The sequence below is a fragment of the Tasmannia lanceolata genome, unplaced genomic scaffold (assembly GCF_043159265.1).
Source record: "Tasmannia lanceolata isolate RefF3 unplaced genomic scaffold, GAP_Taslan_0.1 ptg000012l, whole genome shotgun sequence".
Lineage (NCBI taxonomy): Eukaryota > Viridiplantae > Streptophyta > Magnoliopsida > Canellales > Winteraceae > Tasmannia > Tasmannia lanceolata.
Window position 1 is genome coordinate 51,500,635 of NW_027518689.1, and position 24,035 is coordinate 51,524,669.

Below are 24,035 nucleotides of genomic sequence, written 5' to 3' on the forward strand. Positions count from 1 at the left end.
TCAATGAAAAATTCATGCCTAGTTTCTGCAACAGCAATTAATGACAGCTTCTTGCATCTAATCACTCTTTCACAAATGAGCCCAGATGGAGCTCAATGGCCAAATCATAATCCCTCGAAATACATCGGGGCCCAAAACCCAGGTCAGCTGAAATGAGTAATCAGTAGCATCAGCAGAAAATTCTTCAATGGCATCATATTCAATTACTACAAATTGTAGAAAGCATAACCAACAACTTTAAGATTGCACACCTAAAGTCTGTTCCTGAATATTTGTCTTGTGATTGAAACATCAGATGGATGTCTTCTTCAAATTCACGATAAGCAGAAGGAAGGTTTGTTTGGACTGGAGTACACCATTCTATCTGTGATAAACAAATCTCGGAAACAGGCAAGCTTAATACAAGTCACTGTGAAGGAAAACTATAGTCCAAGAAAATATAGCTCCATTAAAAAAGGTAAACTTCTACATAAGTGTGATTATGACTAAGAAAATAACATTTCTTTCTTTTTTCGAAAAGGTAACAAATTCATTAAATCTTTACAATAAAACAGCACCACCAATAGCAACAGTAACAGTGATAACTTGGCCGTGGAACTGATATGAGAGATGTCGAGCGACATGACTGGTGACATGCACTGAAATCGAGAAGGACAGAGAAGGGTGCTCGATTGGAAATCACTAATGGAAATAAAATCCTTACTTGATTGTCTCCATGTATGTTCCCCATCTCCCTCAATCATAAGGGTTTGTCCTATACATAAAATCATGTGTGAAAATTGAGTAATAGGATTCAAGTCCCAGATTACTTTTAATATTACACACCAGCTGATTGCATTTCTCCAAAAGAAGCAACATTGGAAGTGATATGTCAGGTTCTATTTCCCTACTATGATTACAAGGAGAAACAGATAAAGCAGATTCCTTCCTCTTTACATTGGATGTCTGACGGCACAAATCAACATTCAAATCTTGATGTCCCGTAGTGTTCAAAGGCAATGTTTGAATCTCATTTCTTCTTCCGGAATTGGCACCTTGATGAGTAACCCAACAACGGACGTTTGCTTCACCAAATAAATTCTTCATCCTCACATGTTGAGAAGCAGCCTCTGCATCACGTTGGTGTAAGAAAACCACCTGCCCAGTACTTGTATAGAAGAAAACCCTGGTCTGTGACCGATCCAATGGCCCAAAAGCAATGAATTTCTTTTCCAACTCTTCTTTGGAAGGTAGATTGAAATCCTTTGGGAATTTCATATGCAAGGTAGAAATTCCAAGGCCTTTACTTATCTCCATAGACTGCTCAACATTGGTAATTGAGTCTGAACTGTCTTTTAACAACGGACTTGCATATGGTGCAATTAATGATGACGAAGGAAGAGTTCTGTGCAACTTGAATGAATGATCAGAAGCAATTTGTTGATCTAGCCTCCTCTTTCCATGGGATGTGTCCCTGGATTTGTCCCTAGGCAAGGTTGAGCTGTTGCTTTTTCCATCATTTCCATCACCATCAACACCAAACTCATTGCTAGGTAGAATATTAACGCTATTATTGCTAACATGGCATTGAGCTTCATCAGCTATATCATGAGTCGCACTAACTTTATCATCTTGGTGCGTTTTGGCAGCACCATTTCTGAGATGCGGCAATTTTTCAAGCACAGATACTTCCTTCAAATAACCTGAACTGCAAATTGCATCTGTATTGTCACTTTTATAGTCAATTACACCCTTATTATTAGGTTGAATCTTAATGCTATCATAATTAGCACGAGTCAAAAAATGAGCTTTGCTGGCAGCATCATTTGCAACATCGACCTTATCATCAGGATGAGATTTTACAGCATTTAAGTCAAGCCAAGAGGGTTCCTGTGCCTCGTTAACGTTAGACCCATGACCAAACTCAAAAGTATGCCTTAAAGAGGAAAGAACTGGGATATTTTGGTAAACCAGAGTCCTATACTTCAAAATTTTGCAACTTAAAGACTTCAAGCTCTCTTCCCCAGAATAAAACGGATCCAATGCAAGGCATCGTAAGTGTCCCAGCATTTTATGAAGAGATTGCCTCCTGCTTTGGTCAGCAGGGTACCTTAGGGTCCTTGACCTTCCTGCAGGCTCCAAGGAAAAACCATTTGGAACCTGTGGTTCAATTTCCGGAATGGAACTTATCGAACAGTTTTCAGATGCATGGTCTGAGGTCAGAGGCACATTTTTGTGCAACTTCAATGGGAGATCAGAAATAATGGGTTGATTAAGCCTCTTTTTTCCCTGGAGACTATTCCCAGAGCAATCCATAGGACAGGTCAAGCTGCAAATTACTTTCTTTTTGTCACTTATTTTAGCACTAACACTATCTTTACCAGCGGGCTGACTCTCAACATTGTCATCACTAACATGTGAAAATAAATTACCTTCTCTGTTCTCATCAATGGCCACACCAACCTTATAAGGTTGAGTTATCACAAAATTACTTTTGTGATGCAAGAATAGTTCATGAGCAGAAAAGTCAGGCACCTTGATTCTTTGCAGGTCATCAGGACACTTCGAAGCATATTTTCTTGAAGCAAGGTCGGAAATATTCTGGTAAACTAAAGTTCTGTAATTCAAAATTTTGCGCTTTAGAGACTTCAGGCGCTTTAGAGACTTAAGGCTCTCTCCTCCAGAATAAAATGGATCCATTGCAAGGGAATGCAAGTGTCTGAGCATATTGTGAAGATCTTGTGGCTTGCTTTTGTTAGAAGTGGAAAAAGCACTAGACAATTCTGGTTCCATTTCTGTAGTATTTAGCAAACAAGCACCAAATTCATGCACTGGTAAGATTGGAGAGGTATCATACTGCTCCTTAAAGGCTAAAGAAACGCCCTTTCTTAGAGAACCATCTACTTCATAATCTTTCCCAGTAACATCCTCATGCGGCCCACTTCCAGTTTCTAAAATAGTAGTTGAAATAGTTTCCATTTCCTTTCTGGTGAAACTAATATCACCAGAGAGTATGGGCCTAGTACATTCATAGAATTCAATCCCAATATCTGACTGTTGTGATGCACAGGTCTTATCTGAGTTCTGCTCCACAAGGATTTCATCAATACCATAATCCTTCTCTGTTGATACACTAGAATCAGAAATAACTTCAACTTGATCACCAGGCAGAGATTCAGATTCTTCATCAAGACCAAGGGTGGTAACGTCATCTTCATTTTTCATGTAATAAATTAGCTCTTGCTTTGAAGACACCTCGCACTTGTCGTTGTGCTCATCCGATAAAAGTTCAACTTCTGCTGTTTGAAACACTGGGTTGATTATACCATCCTCCGATGAGAAATGAGATAGCACATCTGGATGAGTGATAAAACTTCAATCATTTGAAATGTAGAAAAATAAAATCATAAATACAAAACGGCGTGGAAAATTGATACAAAGAAATGGTAAACAGGCTAGAAATTCACTTATTTAACGACAAAAGCACTTAAAAATACATAAGACCAAAAATTGAACTGCTAAAGTACATTTTGCTGTCACTAGCTCGTCCATTTATGAATCAGTAATCACTGATAAGGAAGAAAACTATATTAACCAATTTGAATCATGGAAAAATGCGATATTTGTCGCAATTCTAATACCCCATGCTCTACAGCCCACCCAATCAGTAATTCGCCATTAACCAATGTTCAATAGTGATTAGACATGATGCAAAGAGAAGTCATGAGTAGGCCTAAAATCCAGCAGTGAGTAGACGGAAACAAAGAAGATTGAGAAAGAGTAAAAAAGAAGGTCCCGATAAGACCATGCTGTTAAAGCCATCATGAAAACATGATTATCTCTTGTTGACATCATCAGTAGGATTTAGAGGACTCCATTAATCACAAAAATTGGATTGATGAGCGGTGGATATGATTTATTATGGTCTTTAATGATTTTCATGTGATTTTAGGATAGAAAAGGTACAAATTTTGGTGGGCTGCATCAAGGAAAAATGTGAATAGTATTTTTCATGAATTTGGAAGGTTTCCAAATTTTGTACGAACAGCCACCTCAGACGCATTAAATGAATAAGACAAAATATGCTAAAAATGAGCCCATGTGGCTGTTCTCTTGTGCAAAAGTGATATGTGAAATGGTTTTCCGCGAAATTGCCTAGCAAATCCCTATATATATATATATATATATATATATATATATAGGGAAAAGTGAGTGTACTCGGTCGAGTAGATAAGCTTATCTACTCGGTCAGCTAAAAACAGTGGGGGCCAACATTTTTTGCGTGATCCAAACCATTCCTTTGAAAGGTCCTTACCTAGATAGGGTATCCACAAAAAATCAGCCCCATAGGATCATCCTAACCCATGCAACAGTGTAGGGGAAAATGGGCAGATTTGTGGACAAACTGTGTCTGTCCATTTTTTCCCCATTTTTCCCACCACATTTGGATGGGTTAGGACTTAGGATGGTCCTATGGATCTGATTTTTTGTGGACACCCTATGTAGGTAAGGGCCTTTCAAATGAATGGTTTGGATCACCCAAACAATGTGGGCCCCCACTGTTTTTAGTTCAACCGAGTAGATAAGCTTATCTACTCGACCGAGTACGGTCACTTTTCCGATATATATATATATATATATATATATATATATATATATATATATATATATATATATATTGTGTGTGTGTGTGTGAATCTTAAGATTTATGATCCGATACGATTCGACCACTATTACGATTTACAATTCATTTCCGATTTTCAAAACATTGATAGCATCTGTTAGATTTGGAGCCTAGTGATTACAGTTTTTTTTTTTTTGTCTGGAGTGTCTGATTTAAAATGTTTGTCAAACTTAGAGTTTGCTGTCGAATTGAACGTAAAGCCATTCTGATATCAATCGGTTTTATAGGATTAGAGTTCTCTATTAAACATGGAACTGTTCTGGCAGCAACAAAGGGTGTGTTTGGGCCGTTTGGCAATGTTTCATTAAACGTTTTTTGTGTTTTTCTTAATTTTAAAAATCGAACACCCAGAAAACACATTAGAACACATTTAGGAGGTACGTGGGAGTCATTTTTACTGTTTTTCTTCCACTTCAGAAACATATAAGACGAAACAAAAAGAAGTTGTTTCTGCTCTAATGCGGAAACGCAAAATCGATATGTCGAGCACAAGCAATCTGAAATCCCAAGGGTGATGGCAACCCAAGAGGGGGGGGTGAATTGGGTTTTAAAAAACTTTGCCAAAAATATTGCGGAAATGAAAAACTAAATGGCAAATTAAAACTTTAAACACAAATGAAAATAAACCACAAATGCACAATCACGAAATAAAGAGAGTAAGAGATATAGAGAGAGTGCACCCGAGATTTATAGTGGTTCGGTCACTCAAGGACCTACTCCACTCCACCAAGACCTCTTGGTGATTTCACTACGGATTCCCTTAATGGCGGAGAATCAAGGGAATCATTAGAACACATTTAGGAGGTACGTGGGAGTCATTTTTACTGTTTTTCTTCCACTTCAGAAACATATAAGACGAAACAAAAAGAAGCTGTTTCTGCTCTAATGCGGAAACGCAAAATCGATATGTCGAGCACAAGCAATCTGAAATCCCAAGGGTGATGGCAACCCAAGAGGGGGGGGGGGTGAATTGGGTTTTAAAAAACTTTGCCAAAAATTTGCGGAAATGAAAAACTAAATGGCAAATTAAAACTTTAAACACAAATGAAAATAAACCACAAATGCACAATCACGAAATAAAGAAAGTAAGAGATATAGAGAGAGTGCACCCGAGATTTATAGTGGTTCGGTCACTCAAGGACCTACTCCACTCCACCAAGACCTCTTGGTGATTTCACTACGGATTCCCTTAATGGCGGAGAATCAACCCAATTACAAAGGTACGTCTACGCCTCGCAAGACTCGCCACGAACTGGAGAAAGCTCCACGTCTCCAACACTCGCCCTTGAGATGGCTACGCGTCTCTTCGCACTCACCAAAATACAATGTTCTTCAAAGAAAGAAAACTAAAAATCCCTTTACAAGGGTTACAAAGGATGGATGAAGATGTACAATTTAAGCCTAATTCCACTTCCTTGCTTAGAGATGGTTTAGAAAGGTTTAGATAGTGTATATAAAGCCCATTTGAAAATATGACCGTTTGGGGGTAAAACTGTAAAAAACGGAGTTGAAAAAGTCAACGAGAAAAAGCCCTACGGCTCTTTTGCCAGACCGTGGCGGTCGCCCGCCCTTTATCGGGCGCCATTTTTATTTTCAAAATCTCTACCGTCGCGGTCGACCGGCCCAATGGCTGTCTTCCGGCGAGGACTACCTGTTTGCTCAAAATTTAAATTCAAACACCTTTCCGCGGTCGACCGACCTTTGGCCTGCGTCTGCCCCAACCATGCTGGATTGTTTCTGTATGAAACAGCATCACATCCGCGGCCGCCCGGGACTACCCCGGTCGACTGGCCTGATAAGTTTCAAGATGCCTGGAATTCCAGGTTCCATCTCGCTGTCGCCCGGCATAGCCCGGTCGACCGGCCATGTATGAAATTCCTTTTTTACTTTAAAAACTTTAGGGATTTTTGGGCCATGGTCTTTAGGATTTAATCCTACATTTTCAAATACATTTTAACCTATGTTTAGTGCCTTTGACATTTCTAAAAACAAGGAGAGGAGTACAAACTCTGTTGACTTGAAAAGCACTACAATCTTCTCTTGATCTTCAAGGCTTCAAGTCCACCAAGCTTCTTGGATCATCCTAGCTTTGGCACTCCAAATGCATTCCAATTTAGCTTCAATGCCTTGATCCAAGCTTCCTTGATTGCACACTAATGAGATCTACAACTTAGACAATCAAAAGCACATTAGAATAAAATCACTTGTGTATGGAATCATCAAAACAAGAAGGTAATGCCAAGGATGGAACCATTGGGCTTACATTCTCCCCCTTTTTTATGATGACATTCTCAAGAGATTTGCCAATAAGCACATACATTTCTCTCCCCCTATGGCATCAACAAAAAGATGGGGCAAGAGAGAAAAACAAGGGAAAAGATATGCAATATGGAAACTCCCCTTAAATCAAGGAAAACATGCAAACATACAACTCCCCCTAATTGATTGACGAATATAATAAATGAGGGATTGTAGAAAAAAGATATACAAACTAAGTTTAAATCTCTCCCCTTTTATGAAAATAACTCCCCCTATCAAAGACAGACACTCAAAACAAGAGGGATTTTTTTTTCTTTTTCTTTTTTTCTTTTTTTGATAAAACAAAACATGCCAAGGTAAGCAAATAACCAAGAATACATTTGAACCTTGGACTTTAAATCATCAAATGCAATGAATATTCAAGATTTAGCGCAAGCCCCTAATACTAAACCAATTTCAAAATGAAATTAAGTTGGGGCTTTGGGAACCCAAGATCTTTTGGTCCCAATGCTATCCCTACTCAATTTTGATGCACATTGGAATTGATAATGCCCATGAAGGCCGCAATAATGACATCGAATTGAGGGTTAGCTAGGCTAGTTACATTATAATATGCACATCTAGATCTTACACTAGCCTTTTTAAGGATTATGTCTATGATGTGGAAGATCTTACACTTGAGGAAGAAGATGATGATTTGGCGGTGAAGGCAATGGATTTTCCTTTGTCTTTCTCCTTGAGTTTTGAAGCCTCGGCTTGTTGGTTTTCCCTTCTCTTCATCTTCATTTCATGTGTAATGAGGGATCCAACTAACTCATCTAACTTCACATTGTCAAGATCTTTAGATTCTTCGATCGTCGTGACCTTGGAGTCCCAACTAAATGGAAGACACCAGAGAAGCCTCCTCACCAATTCCAAATTTGCATAGGTTTTACCTAAACCTTCAAGCTCATTAACAATATTAGTAAAACGATAATACATTTCGGAAATAGATTCATTTTCGTTCATTTTAAAAGCTTCTAGATCACTAACAAGAAGACTAACTTTAGACTTTTTGACTTGTGAAGTCCCCTCATGAGTGGTTTCAATGATTGTCCATATATCCTTAGCCGTTTTACAAGTAGACACCCGATTGAATTCGTCGGGAGATAGAGCACAAAAGATTGTGTTCACTGCTTTAGCATTCAATGCAGCTCTCTTCTTTTGAGTGGCTGACCACTCACTTCTATCACTTGTGGGAGGAATGCATCCATCTTCAATTAACTCCCACATTTCAAAGTCTAAGGATTGTGAAAAAAAATCCATCCGGGTTTTTCAATACCCATAATTTGAACCATTAAAGTATGGGGGTCTAGAAACGGATTGTCCTTCAACATATCCGGATGGGGTTGCCATTATCTTTTTCTCTTCTATTTTTGAAAATTTTTCAAAAACCTAAATAAGAGCCTTGTGCTCTGATACCAAATGAAATCCCAGGGGCGATGGCAACCCAAGAGGGGGGGTGAATTGGGTTTTAAAAAACTTTGCCAAAAATATTGCGGAAATGAAAAACTAAATAGAAAATTAAAACTTTAAACACAAATGAAAATAAACCACAAATGCACAATCACGAAATAAAGAGAGAAAAATAGAGAGTGCACTCGAGATTTATAGTGGTTCGGCCACTCAAGGACCTACTCCACTCCACCAAGACCTCTTGGTGATTTCACTACGGATTCCCTTAATGGCGGGGAATCAACCCAATTACAAAGGTTAGGCTACGCCTCGCAAGACTCGCCACCAACCGAAGAAAGCTCCGCGTCTCCAACACTCGCTCATGAGATGGCTACGCATCTCTTCGCACTCGCCAAAATACAAAGTTCTTCAAAGAAAGAAAACTAAAAATCCCTTTACAAGGGTTACAAAGGATGGATGAAGATGTACAAATTTAAGCCTAATTCCACTTCCTTGCTTAGAGATGAGAGAGGCACTAAAAACACTTTGGTTTGATCTTTTAGAATATTCAAAATAATGATCAAAGATGGTTTGGAAAGGTTTAAATAGTGTATATATAGCCCATTTGAAAATATGACCGTTTGGGGGTAAAACTGTAAAAAACGGAGTTGAAAAAGTCAACGAGAAAAAGCCCCAACGGCTCTTTTGTCAGGCCGCGGCGGTCGATTGGGCCACAGCGGTCGCCCGCCCTTTATCGGGCGCCTTTTTTTATTTTCAAAATCTCTATCGTCGCGGTCGACCAACCAATGGCGGTCGTCCGACGAAAACTACCTGTTTGCTCAAAATTTAAATTCAAAAACCTTTTCGCGGTCGACTGACCCTTGGCGGTCGTCCGCCCCAACCATGCTGGATTGTTTCTGTATGAAACAGCAACACATCCGCGGTCGCCCAGGACCAATGAAGCACAGATACGGGTACGGGGTGCAGGCACGACACGATACGGGTACGTGGATACGTGATTTTTAAAAAAAATAGGATACGGGTACGTTGGGGATACGCTGAATATAATTTATTTTTTTATTTTTTTATATATTTATAAAAATAAAAAATAAATATTTTGTAAAAGAATTCAAACAATTTAATTGGAGAACAATCAAATAACAATAACATCACCAAAATCTAATATTACTTCTAAGTTGTTAGGTTTTTAATTACGGGATTTATTTATTTTTTTGATATATTCAACCCCCCTTTTGTTAATTGGGGCTACCAATCTATTGTAAATAAGTAATTTTTGATTTAATTTGAACCGGGTGCGCACCTGATACGTACACAAACCCGGGTGCGTACCCGGTACGCCCCCAAAGAGTACCTAAGAGCTCCCGCACCCGATACGCACCCGACACGGGTACGTGGGCCTCCAGAGAGTACCCGTGCTTCTTAGCCAAGGACTACCCCGGTCAACCGGCCCGATAAGTTTCGAGATGCCTGGAATTCCAGGTTCCATCTTGCGGTCGCCCGGCATAGCCAGGTCAACCGGCCCTGTAAGAAATTCCTTTTTTACTTTAAAAACTTTAGGGACTTTTGGTACATGGTCTTTGGGATTTAATCCTACATTTTCAAATACAATTTCAAATACATTTTAACCTATGTTTAGTGCCTTTGACATTTCTAAAAACAAGGAGAGGAGTACAAACTCTATTGACTTGAAAAGCACTACAATCTTCTCTTAATCTTCAAGGCTTCAAGTCCACCAAGCTTCTTGGATCATCCTAGCTTTGGCACTCCAAATGCATTCCAGTTTAGCTTCAATGCCTTGATCCAAGCTTCCTTGATTGCACACTAATGAGATCTACAACTTAGACAATCAAAAGCACATTAGTGATATAAAATCACTTGTGTATGGAATCATCAAAACAAGAAGGTAATGCCAAGGATGGAACCATTGGGCTTACACAATCCAAACCACTATCTCATCTCTTCTCCTCCCACGGCCCACCAGCAACCATCGCCGCCCGCAAGGTCAGGTCTCTCTCTCTCTCAGCCACGGCCATGGCAACAGAACAAGTAGCCCACCCAGGTTGTCGATGCCCTCGCAGCTGCGAAGTGAAGCTCTATGCTTCACTTTCTCCCTCAGCGATAGGGGTGCAACTCGGGTTGGGTTGGGTCGGGTTGAGTCCAACCCGAACCCGACCCCGACCCGAGGAACCATTTACTCAACCCGAACCCGACCTGACCCGAGTTCCCACCCGATGAGGTCCAACCCAGCCCGACCCGAGGAACCCTTTTTTTCAACCTGACCCTACCTGAGTTCAACCGGACCCAACCTGAGTTTTTAAGCTTACTAAAAAAAGATAATAATGTCAGGTCTGACTAGGGTTGGGTTGCCCAAGCCCTCAACCCTAACCAGATCCGAATCAACCCGGGTTGGGATACCCAACCCAACCCAACTTTTTTTCGGTTTGAACCCGACCCAAGTGGCACCCATATGCAGCGAGCTCCATCTCCTCCAAGTCTCTTCCTCTGCAAGAACTGTATAATATCGGATTGCTTTTTCCTCCATAGCTCTGAAATTACATGTGTGCCCATGAATACCAAGAATCAAAATTCAAAACCCCAATTCAAAACCCAAAATCTAGTAACACCCATCCATCTGAAAATGCATGCATTTTTAAGACAATCCCAATATTGAAATATTAAAACCCTAAAATAGAAATTTTCTTTTTTAAGAAAAATAAGACAAAACAAAATCACCTTGAGAAACCTGCAGTTGGGGAGTGGAGTAATGGCAAGAGCTTGTGGAGATTTAGAAGCAGTTACATCTGAACAGAGAAGATGATAATGAGATCCCTCAAACCAGAAAGCCTAGATGATTGAAGGGTTGGGTTGAAGGGAGAGATGGGAAGGGAAAGGGCTCTCTCAGATGAGATCTCCTATGATAAGTGAATCCATCATGGAGAGGGTTTTGGGAGGAAAGAGGAGAAAATGGAAAACAGTGGCTTCGGTATTTTTAGTTCTCTCTTGCTGCTGCAGATGAATAGAAGACGAGATGCACAATTACTCTATTTGCAAATGGTAAAGAGGGGCTCTGATGAATGCTTGGATGATGTTATTGAGTTATTTTGGAGGTTTTTTAGTTTGTATGATTCTGTAATCAATGGTCAATTCAACCTTGTGCTTCAGATTACAATGGTCAACATCTGATGGGTACACCCCAATAATCCAGAGTTAGTGTCAGTGATACAATATAGGTAGTTCATACCTGTAATTAATAATCAATTTTATAAACCAAATGTGATTACATTTTAAGAATAAAAAAAATTCTATCACAGTCACCAAACATGAGTCAAATTCTTCATAATCAGAATCAGAAGAAAAAACAAAATCAAGAATTGAAATTAAAACCAAGAAACAGAAAAAGAATCATAGTCAAATGCGCCCAAAGCATAGGATTTTTAAATTCTTTACATGGTTGGAGTTTGAAGTTCCATGTTCTTGAGCTGTCATGAACATTTCTATCTAGCCATTGTAGGGACTATGGTTTATTTGTAATGTGATGGACATTTCTAATTAGAAATGTTCACTTGAGTTTAGGCTGTAATAGTTCTCAACTTGCTTTTATGCATTTCAATGCAATGTGAAAATCAGGCCTCTATTTTCTTCATCGTTTAGAAATCTTGCTAAATGACCAACAGTATCGGCAGATCAAGTAGTTAGGTTTTGTCTTAACTTGTATTAAATTAAGCTTATAGATTCCGCAAATGGCTTCATAGCTGGTTAAATTCCACTAAGTTACTTAACCTGTTCAGCATATATCCATCATATGCGAAGTTGATTAACAGCACTAAGAGTAAGGTGTCTAGATTAGCTTGGATATTATCACTGGCTATTCTTTGAGAAGATTTGGTAATCTTAAGCTTTGGTGCCCTTTTCCCTCTTGACCACTTTGTCATGATATTTTTGTCAGGCTTTGGTGATATACATCATTTCAGTTACACTAGAGTTTGGAGTGTGTTCTTTTGGGCATATGCACAAGTCAATTGTTTATATCATTGTGCATCTTATCGATCCAGATTTTGCTCAAAGTCTGTTTAGATGATTTTAAGATTAAATTCAACATCAAGGGAATAATAGGAATTTGAAGTATTCCTTTAGGGCCCGTTTGGATGCCGAGAAGTTGTGTTGTGTTGTGATTTGGATCCGGATCAAATCTTTGGATTTCCAAATCAGCAACTAACAGCGAAAAAAATCAGATTTCCAAATATGCTGTGGAAATAAATAATTGGAAATCCACATATGTGGCAGTTTCCTTCACCCTCTTTGCTCCTCAACCTCTCCCCTCCAGTAGGAAGTACCCCCTTCCCGCTCTGTCATCCTCAACATGAGCTGGCGGATCTACTCATTTTGCATTCAAAACTCAATTTCAAATCCAAATACAAAATATGAGGTATCCAAACGGGCCCTTAGTTTATGGTAATAAATCCACTCTTTTACTTTTACCTGCTTAGCAAGCACAATCGGCACCTCTGCTTATCCACTGTCATTCTAATTGGTTTTGTTGCTTTAGCATTTTTACTTTATTTTCTTTTGTGGGACATAACATTGGGTGATGCAGTTGAATAGGTTTTATTAGACATGCTTCTTTGAGTTTTTTAAAATCAGTCATATTGCAGATTCCTTTGTTTGGTTGTTTGCTGAGTTATGGGAGGGCCGATGGACTTGAATTGTAACCGCTTTGAGACTGCCCCTCTCTTGATAACAGTATTGGTTGTGGCATCTATGCTCGGGAATAGTTAATTTGGCCTGAATTTCATTTTGATGCTTTCTAAGTGATATGATGTTGCTTGGTTGCAATGACACAATAACATTAACTTCTTATAGCATTGATCTGATTTTCTTTTTTGGTCCTCAGCATCATTATCTTAACTATCAGCGTGTTTTGGCTAGCTGCCCAGCTGTCATTCTCTTGAAGCTTCTGGGCTTTTGGTTCGGCATTTGCAGGCAACTGGCCTTGCAAACAAAACATGAGTTTCCTAAGCAGATCTTTTCTTTGAGATATTTCTCTAACCAAGTATGAGAAAGTTGATCATTAATGCAAAAAACTAACTTCATATTCAAGATATACCTGTCCGATAACAAGAGGTGGATCTTTAGATTAAATGACAAAACGCTTGGGAAATGAAGTCTGACCACAGTTCTCAAGAGGATGGTGGTTCAAAATCACCAAGAACTTTAACTTTGCAATCTATTTTACCAACAATGACTATACATACGAAATACTTTTAATCCATGCAACATTTTTTATTTTTTACGTGCATGCTATAATGGAGCAAAAAATGCATATCAAAGTAAAATATGAGATTTTAATTTTATCCACTAATCGAGCCCACAAAACTTCTTTTATTTGGATCCACTAGTAGATCCAACAAAATCCATATTGCCATTTGAATTCAATAGTCAGGCCCACAAACCCCAGTAATATTTGGATCCATAACTATAAACCATAAATCCTCATAGTAACAGTAAATAATTGAATGTTTAACTTTCGAGACTTCAAAGTTGCACATTTGTTGACAACTAACTCGCAAGTTCAATTACCGTGTGACTCTTAAGTTCTTGTCAAAGTTCACGTAAGTCCAAGAGAGCCTAGATGTACGTTCATTCAAAGTCTAAGTCCCCGACTGTCACGGACAACTAGCGTGATTTCACACAACCTTCAAAATCGTGCGCAACTAACCCCACAAATGCAACATCCAAAGACCTTTCATCTCCACTATTAATTAAGAATATGATGATATCTACAAATTGTACATGGGATATAGTACAGGAGTTCCTACTATCTTAGAAATCTCTTAACAACCCAATCCTCCACCCCTCCTCATCATCAAACTTAAAGAATCTGCCGCCGTTATAAAAAGATATAGAGTTAAGGGATCACCTTGTCGAATCACCCTAGAGCTACCAATGATTCCCATCAGTGAACCATTCACAAGAAATGAAAAAGTGACCATATACACAGAAGAGATTTGCAACTCAAAACAAAAAACCAATACAGTATTAGTAATACTATAATTTTACCTGTTGGCCGTTGCATGCAACTGATGGTTCAATGTCATCTCCCATCACTTGTCAGCAATCTTCATCATGACTGATAATCTTTATTTTATAGCCATGGTTGGCTTCTCATCACTGTCTACCATTCTCGGCACCTTGACTAAAGGCTCGCACTTTTAACTAGCTCTCATCATCTCCTGAATGTCATTATCTAACACAATTGCTTAACTTCAATTGAAGGCCAATTACTGCCTACCCATATCTTTCATTGCATCAGATGGATACGAGCACTTGTCTTAGTCTTTCCTTGGTCTTGAGAATATTTTTCGAAGCTATATAATTGATGGAAATCTCGTAATGTCAAGCAGTAATAGTTCACTGAATATTTTCAACAGGTTCACTAACCATGTAAACTCATAATTGAAAGTCATTATTTTCTTCCCTTTCAAGTGTCTTCTAAATGAATTTATTCTCCCCAAATGTCTTCCAATACTATCGAACAGGCACTCATGGGGACCAATATAGATGGTGTCTCTTATCCAATAATTTGTTTCCAACAAGTTCAAATGTGGGTAACTATTACCAGTTGTACTACATTAGTCTCTCCAATTTCATCAAATAGTAACTTTTACAACTTGTACTACATTAGTCTCTCCAATTTCATCGAACACCTCACCCACCAGTGTAAAGAGGGAGTTTGTTTGTGTCCTTCACTTTGTCTTAAGGGATCGATGAACTTATGAAGGAGAGTCCCACGATTAAAGTACACAAGAAAATTAATTATAGATTTTATGGTATTTTAGCCCAATTGTCATACATAATAGTGACTCCTATCTCTTCCCAAATGTGCTTGAACTCTGAAGCTTGTTATCTGATCACTTAGTTCCCCAATATTGTCACTAAGGTATTTATTACACACTTTATAAGCTTCAAAAGCAGTTTGCACCCTCAGACCCAAACTGCCAACAATATCTAACGTCAATATAAAGACTTGATGCTAGCTAGAAGAGTGTTAGAGAATAAAGGAAACCATCTATCCAAGGTTACCCTTCGTATTTTTCAAAAGTAACAGCTTAAGTTTTTGATTGATTTACCAACTATGTTCTATACACAAAGATGTGCATTGGAACACTTATGTCGGGTCCATTCTCTCTGTTTTTAAAAGAAAAAATGAAAAAAAAAAAGAACAAGTAATTAATATCAAATATATTCATTACTTAAAAATTAACAAAGCATGCAAAAAAGAACAAAAAAAAAGATAAAATAAAAGTGAAAATAAAAAAATGAAGAATAACAAAAAAACATAAATACAAACACACAGATCTAAATAAGTATAAAAACCCACCAAACCTCATCAATGTTGTGAAATGCATGCATGCCGAATGAATCACACGTGTTTTTTATATTCTATAACTAATAATCATCATATGTTTTGAATGATTATTTTTGCAGTAATTGATGGGCCATCTTTGAATGAACACAAAATTTTGAATCAGTGGGGACTGTGGAGTGTGGACATCGGATATTCTTGGGCCAATAAATTTATCAAGAGAAAAGAGTTTCTGCACACTAGTGTAGATAAGTTATCTACACACAAGCATAAAATACAGTGGGGAACACATTGTTTGGGTGATCCAAAGCTTTCATTTGATTGGCCCTCACATAGATAGGGTGTGCCCAAAAAATCAGCTCCATAGGATCATCCCAACCTTACAATTTGTGGAGGTAAAATGGACGTGTTTAAACCTTCACAAATCTGTCCATTTTTTGCCTCCATGGATCGAATGGTTAGAATGATCCTATGGAGCTGATTTTTTGGGCACACTCTATCTATGTGAGGCCTCATCAAATGAATGCTTTGGATCACCCAAACAATGTGGCCCCCATTGTATTTTAAGCTAGTGTTATCTACACTAGTGTGTAGAAACTCTTCTCTCATTTATCAATGACATTGAAAGAGTATGTGAAGAATGCATACATGAAGGGAGATATTTGAGAGCATATGAAAAAGAAGAAGCATTCATGGTGAAAGAATCTATGGTGAAAATGAATATGAGAATTATGGAGACATGTTATTTTTTATCCTAGTTACCATCACTCCATGAGGTAACAACTAACAAGTAATAACCTTCGAAAGTGATAGATGAAAAGACCCATTATAGCATAATATATTTTAGCAGCAATTGATGGCGACCATCCTAGGGCGACCATCCTAGGGCCTGTATTTTAATTTTTCAACTGTCTTTTAGGCTATGATTTGTGGACACGGACACAAGTGTTGCGTGTCGACACGGACACGGAGTGTCGGACACGGCAAACTCCCCACATTTAGAAACGAAGACACGGCTACAATAGAAAGTACATATAATCATAATTTGTGGACACGGATTCGTGTGCCGCGTTTCAACATGGATAAAAGGTATCTAACTTGGCAACCCCTAAAAATCTAGAAACAGTGTCACACTCACACATATACATACATATAAAGTTACTGACACATCTAACAATACATTTAAAAGTGTCTAAAGGAGTGTCGACACGGGTGGACACGGGTGTCGTGTCGGACATGACACGACACGTGTGTCAGCAATAAATTCAAAGTGTTGGCTAAATCATAACTTTTAGGTGTCTTTTTAAGTCCCTTAACTAATAGGAGGGGCACCACAGTCTTTGCCTACCTATATCACTTGTTTTCTTAGAGTTGTGAGCGTTTTAAATAGGGCCCCCACATGTACTACGCGATATTAAGTGGAGAGAGAGTTTTTAAGTCATTAAACGATATTTTAGTCCTAAAGTATTGGGTTTGTTATTTCAAATAAAAAAAAAGAGTAATAGGTTTGTTTAGGATTTTAGAAATTTTTAGTTCTCTTCTTTTTCTTATATATAGTAAGCCTCGTGACACTTTTCTTTTAGATATGATGAAATGAATTAATGATGATTGAACAAAGATTTTGAAAGCTTGTTCTCTAGTGAGGATGTGATGTCTTCTCCTTGCCAAGGTGTAATGCCTTGATCTTCCCTAAGATGTGATGCCATGTGGGATAGTGGTCGGGTTGAGAAGACTAGCCATGTGGTGGTTCACATGCAACTCACAAGCAAATGCAATAGTCACTGAAACAGCTTAATTGAGAGGAAGAGAAGTCACCCAATTAGTGGAGGTCAATTCAGGCTTGAGCTTGTATTGCAATCCAAATGTCCACTTCAAATTTTATCTGCAAGTTAGCAAATCATCTAGGCCAGGGAAGTTATTGAATTGAATTTGCTAGTTGTAGTTGCAAGTCTATTCGTGAAATTTGGCCTAATATCCCATTCATAGTATCCCATTCGTAGTTTATGTAATCCGCTCATAGGCAAACCTTCATAGCCCTGGGTTTCACTTAATTGCATAAAAGAATGAAACTACAAAAGGTCACTGGGCCTTTGATTCATGCAAGTGTAGTGATGCACTAGGCAAAACCATGAGGTGCATGGATTGTAGCAATGAGAGTTAGGGCAAAGTTTAAACAATTATGTCTCTTGCAAGTGTTAAAGGTGTTAACGTGTAGCTTAGGGATAAGGTGTAAACAACATCCAGATGCAAGCAAACTCAAGGAGATATGAGGAGAAAGAAACTAAAGGGTGCCACATGCAATGCGGGGAGCTAATTGAGAAGGGCAAAATGGTCAAGATCGTGTTGTAGGGACTAAAATTCTGAATTAGAGTTATCTGAAAATGCACGGGTACACTTAAGAGACAGAAGGTTTTCTTCAAATCGGTTTGATCACTACAGATATGCTTAAGCCAGGATGCCTGAGCTGTATTAAATGTGATGAAATAGAGGTGACTGTCACCCCGATCCGGAGGAGGCGGCGAGAGAACGAGTCTCCCGTCGGTCCTTTAGATCATCCACGTAAAGGAGAGCTCTACCAAGGAACTCTCGAAACGGTGCCACCCTCATAGCATAGCACAAGTGGCGATAAATGAATGAGATACCTCTTGATCCGGAGCCAGGGCTCGAAACCAAGATGTACCTACAAAATAACTCAGAGTCGCCATCCATGGATAGGCCATGGAACCCCAAAAATAAATCCTCTGTGCAATGGATAACCAGAAATATATATGGGTTCGTGCCTGATTACAGATGAGGAAGGTCCGAGGAGCATCTCAATCCGTCTGAGTGCAAGCACTTGGTTTCCTATGCCATTTATTATTAACTTTGAAGAGTTTTTGGCGAAAATCATGTGAAATGGAACAAATATTCCCGAGAAAAAACGTCTACCTAAACATGCATGACCCAGGGATAGAAATAACAAGCAAACACAAAATAATAAAAGATAAGTGTCACCTAAGCATTGCTAGGTTATGAGTGACATGCCTAATGGGTGTCTAAGTTCTGGTGGGCAAACACATGCATGCTACAGCTAAAGGTATAAGGTCTGTACAGGAAAGTAAGAAAACACAACAAAACATTCAACATGACTCGATACCACACACGATACAACACAACAAACCCTAAGGTTCTAATGTTTTCACCCGATTCTTTGGATGGTCCGGTATTCATCGTCTGGTATTCATCCAAAGCCGCCTGCGTATCCCCGCCTCCACGAGAATCAAAACAACGTAGTTCTTTGCACCTATTCTAAACTAGGATGACTAAGGCATCTAGACCTCTATCCTAGACTCGATCTAAAAAACCGGACTAGTCATTAAAACTTCTTGTGCGACTATTTATATTCCAGTGGATTGTGGATTTTATGACACCCTATATGCCCTAACTAAATGCAGGTTAGCCTTAAATTAATGCAGATGGGCCCTACAACATATGTGTAACTACGCTATATGTCCTAAGGAAAACAATGGGCAGACTAACGCATCCTACTCTAGTCATCAGTCGGCGATGTGGATCGCCAACTGACCGGACGGAGGCGTTCCTAGCTAGGACAAACTCCTAACTGTAACACAAACACGTAACAACCAAAACACTTCATCTAAGACAAACTCCTAACTCTAGAGGAAGATCTTTTCGAAAACAATTTATGAAAGATTTTTGTGCTTTTAAAAGGGTTAAAAGGTTTATTTACAAACTTTGACTGGACTTGGGATAAAGATCCCGAGCTGCACTACGTACCTCGTGACAGATTATCAAGCCAACGTAGTTCGAAAACAAACTTTCCTAACTACTCCAAAATCTTTAGAGTTTCAAATGTTTTTGAAGTTTTCTGGTTTTTAGAATGTTTTTGAGATCTTAAAGCTTTCCAATATTCTGAATTTTCAAAATATTTTTTAAGTTTTAAAAAATGTTTTCACCATTTTCGTCGAAGGCCAAAGGGAAGATGCAAACACAACCACAAACTAGGGCAAAAGCCCTAAAGCCAAAGGGGAAACCCCGAACAAGCAAACTAATGTCCCAAGAACACGAAAAGGATAAGATCCCAAGTAACTCTAACACAACTGAGTAAGTCTCTAATCAAAGGGAGTGACAACAACTCTAAAGGATAAACTCATAACTGACATCACTAAGGAGAGAGTACAAGTTGGGGTACAACTTAGAAAGGGTTCTATAAATGAGGCAAGGCATGCCTCCTATAAGTAACTCTCTAACGTAACTAAGATAAACTACCTAAAGAGTAGGCTCTAAACGAATAGGCTTGTCTCAAAAGGAGAATCGCCTAATGAGACAAATCTGTCTCCTAATAGGGGCTCTAGATGACTCTTTCATTGCCCTTGCAATGAAAAGAAGGAATCTAATATCTAAAAGTGTTTAAAAGACTGAGTTAGTCTAGTAAAATAAAGAGGGGAGTACTACTTGGACCAAGCAAGTCCCCTAAGGATGGGTGCTGGAAAATGGCATGAGATTGGCCGGAAAAGTAGAAAATGAGTTAGGGTTTGAGACAAGATTCCCTTTCTTTCTCTAAAAAGCTAAGAGTTTCTCTGTCAAGAAGAAGAAATGAAAATGAAAATCCCCCTAAATTAAGCCCTCGTTCCCTATTTATAGATGTTTGGGCGAATTTTTACCCCCACTATTTGCTTAGACAACCCCCTATTAGTGAATTTAACTTGGTTTTGATTGGGAAAGGTGGTCCAGCGGGAAAACATAATGAAAATTAAAAAGATAAAATAAATACCCCATTAGTTACCTAGGGACAGCTTCCTACTACGAAATACACTAACCAGGCCACCCCCGAACCAGCTAAATCACTCCCCTTATTCCTTCACTATGCTACACTACACTATCTACCTCACTCGTTCGCTAAGCAAACCGCAACGGATTTCAACGAAATTTTAGAAGGACCTAATTGGGACCTTAACCTACTCTAGGAAGAAAATTGGGACACTAAATCATTAATTTGGAAGGTTTTTAATCAAATCAAGTGCATAAGGGTTCGGTCAAAATGGGGTATCTACAGTGACCAGCTGAGCCATTTGTCACTGCTTCAAAGAAAGTAGTTCATATACCCAATGTTTCTCAGACCTGGACGGATTCATGCCACTAGTTACATATGAATCTCGAACAGACTTCAAAACAAAATTTCAAGATCCAACATTCCACTCACCACATGAGAAACAAGCAACCATATAAATTGGTAGTAAGCAACTATGGCGATGGAGTCCATTGAAGATGAGAACATTGCATTCATTTCCAAACAAGAAATATAGAAGTGGAAATCAGCTTGGATGTATCAATCGTGGGTTTTTGTTAGTGAGATTTCAACCTTGCTATCTATCTCTTTCATGTTTCTTCTTTTTTTGTTTCCTCTACAAAAGAATTTGTCTGGAACACAAAATATTCCTTTCTCTTGCCTGGAACCTCAAAACTCTAGTTTTTTCTTCTTGTTTTACCCATCCCATTTCACCTTGAACCCTTTGTCCCTTAATCTTTCCCAAAAACCCTTGCCTACACCTTCTTGGCATATGTCTGCTCTGCACCTTTCCGGCATACGTATGCACCCTTCTAAACCAACCCAAAGTCCTCTTTGAGATCTAGAATCTTCCTCATAGCCAGGCATATTGCTATTGTATTGAGACCTTGTGAGATTTTGTACGTGGGATTATTATACATTTTTGTGGGGTTGCTAAAATGTTTTGCTTGTGAGAACTGCAACTTCTTAGAATTCTTGTTATTTGCATGCTTATGAGTAGATGGATGATATAATTAAATTTACTCATGGATAATCTTAAAATATCTAATGATTAATCATATTTTCGTGGTCGAATCATAGGAGTTACATACTGTCCAGATTTACAGCACTTTTGTTACTATTATTTTCACATTCTTGGACGTCCAAAACTTGATACTTTGTCACCCTCGTTCCAGTTTTTAGATAACCCCACACAAGTGTGATCCGTCCTATGTCAGCAACATTCTTCCTTGAGACTTGTTTTTTTTTTTGCAAAACAAGAAAAAAGAAGGTATCTGCATAAACATTTCTTACAGAAAGTCCTGGATGTTATAGAAATTCAAGAAATAATTCAATATCTATATTGTAATTATGGTTGTGGCACAAGAATCTGTAACATTTTCAGTTCCTGATTTGTTTTTCTCTATGATTTGGCCGACACTTCGAATTTATTGCCGACACAAGTGTCGTGTCGTGTCTGACACGACACCCGTGTCCACACATGTTGACACTCCTTTAGACACTTTTAGATATACTGCTAGAAGTGTTGGCAACTTTATATGTATGTATGTGTATGAGTGTGACACTATTTCTATGTTGGATACCTGGTATCCGTGTCGAAACTTAGTCGAAACTCGGCACACGAATCCATGTCCACAAATCATGAGCATATGAAATTTCTATTTTAGCCATGTCCCGTTTCTAAATTTTGGGAGTTTGCCATGTCTGACACCCCGTGTCAGTGTCGAGACGCGACACTCGTGTCCATGTCCACGGATCATAGGTTTTTCTGTAATGCTGAGGCACTATTTTGAGCCGCATTTTTTGTGTCATATTTTTTATTTAATATAATATATGTTCAAAAAAACAATATTGTAATTATATAACTGACTTTCCATGATCATAAACATTTCAATTTTATATTTATCAACTATTATGATACCAACAAAAAATAAAATTAAGATGGGCAGTGGCAAAAACAAGATATACAATCTGCATAACCTATATTATGATTGACCATAAACATTGAAATCCCATAACACAGAAAGAAGATTCAATATCCATCAAAACAAAACAAAATAAAAGAACTAGTGTGCTTCTCATGGTACCTTCTAAGTCATCATTGACTGAATCACTCTCAACAAGCCTCATTGTTTCACGATACATCCAATCCTGCTTGATCGAAACAAAGCTACGGTACACATTAACTTGCGCAGCAGCTCTAGCAATACCGACAGCTTTCACAAGTTCAAACCTTGCAGAAACAGCCATCTTAAGAACAAAACCCAACATTTCCACAGGCTGAAATCCCTTCTTCACTTCACTCATCAGTTTCATAGGACGAAGATTACCGACAACTTCAGATCGATCTCCTTCAGCATTAGACCTAACACAAGGGCACATTAGCCCTAACCCAACTCTAAAACCAAACTCTTTCAATGCACAATCAATTGCTTCTGCTAAATCCCCCCTCACCATTTTTGTCATCTCAGCATAATTCTCCTCGAAACTTCGAACTTCTGATTCCTTAAACCACTGACTCTTTTCAATCCCAAAAAATGAGACCAAAACCATAGACCTAGACCGCTTGCAAATCCAACCAGGCCACCATTTGTAAGTGGATGGTTTTGCCCAAACTAAATCTCCTGTTTCCGAACTCTGAAACCCTAAATTTTCAACATCTCCATCAGTCTCCTGTGAAACCCTAGAACCATTTCGTTTCTCCAAAATCTTGCAACCACTATCGCTTTCTTCTTCATTCGAAACCCTAATATCATCATTCAGATTCCCTTCGTCGAGTGTTGCAACTCGGACAAGTGAAGAAAGAGGAAGGTTTTCCCACTCGTCGTCGCTGCGGGAATGAACATCATCGTCAGACCCCATTCCATAGACAAGAATTTCATGAGATGCTAAAACCCTAGATATGCGTGCAAAAAGGAAAAAGTTTTGAATTAGTAATGCTAAAGACTTTCAAGATTTGGGGCTTTTGAAGGTAGATAAGAGAAAATTTTCAATTTTGGATCAGAACTTAATAATTGAGTGTGAATGCGTCAAGATTTGGGGCTTTTGAAGGTAGATGAGAGAAAATTTTAAATTTTGGATTAGAACAGTGGAAATGAGTTCGATGGGTGAACTCCAAAGTTGTCAAGGAAATAATAAATTTCAATGGGACATCATGTAAGATAAGTAACAAGATAACGGATGAATACCTAAGGTGCAAAAATTCCATTAAGTTTAGGGAGATGTATTATTGACGCCCACTTTAGAATTATGCGCCCCTTTTAGGTTTATTTGACATCAAAAAGCGTTAAAGTCTGCCACAATTCACTTTAAAAGGGGGGCGCATAATCCTAAGGAGGGGTGAAAAATCATCTTCCTAAGTTTATAATTTAGATTTCGAAGCATACATGGGAGACTAGATGGTTTATTTAACCGGGTATGCATGGTTTGGATCCAGTGCTCTTTAGGGTCGTTCACCCTCTCAAGTCATTTTACGAGCTGATTGAATCCTTCCGATGGAGCGTCTC

General features: G+C 38.6%; 1 protein-coding gene across 1 annotated transcript; it reads right to left on the minus strand.

The window, feature by feature from the left end:
• Positions 1-425: 425 nt before the first annotated feature.
• On the minus strand, positions 426-23,673 carry LOC143888440 (uncharacterized). The gene is made up of 2 exons (XM_077392867.1): positions 22,617-23,673; positions 426-3,335 (listed from the first exon to the last, which is right to left on the minus strand). The coding sequence occupies exons 1-2, from the start codon at positions 23,389-23,391 to the stop codon at positions 736-738; spliced, it is 3,375 nt and encodes a 1,124-aa protein (XP_077248982.1). The 5' UTR covers positions 23,392-23,673; the 3' UTR covers positions 426-735.
• Positions 23,674-24,035: the final 362 nt, after the last annotated feature.

Bases quoted from the DNA above. Each gene is read 5' to 3' on its own strand.
- LOC143888440 (XM_077392867.1), bottom strand. From the start codon at position 23,391: ATGGGGTCTGACGATGATGTTCATTCCCGCAGCGACGACGAGTGGGAA. The intron at 3,336-22,616 runs GTACCATGAGAA...TCACTCATCCAG, and splicing joins AGTCAATGATGACTTAGAAG to ATGTGCTATCTCATTTCTCA.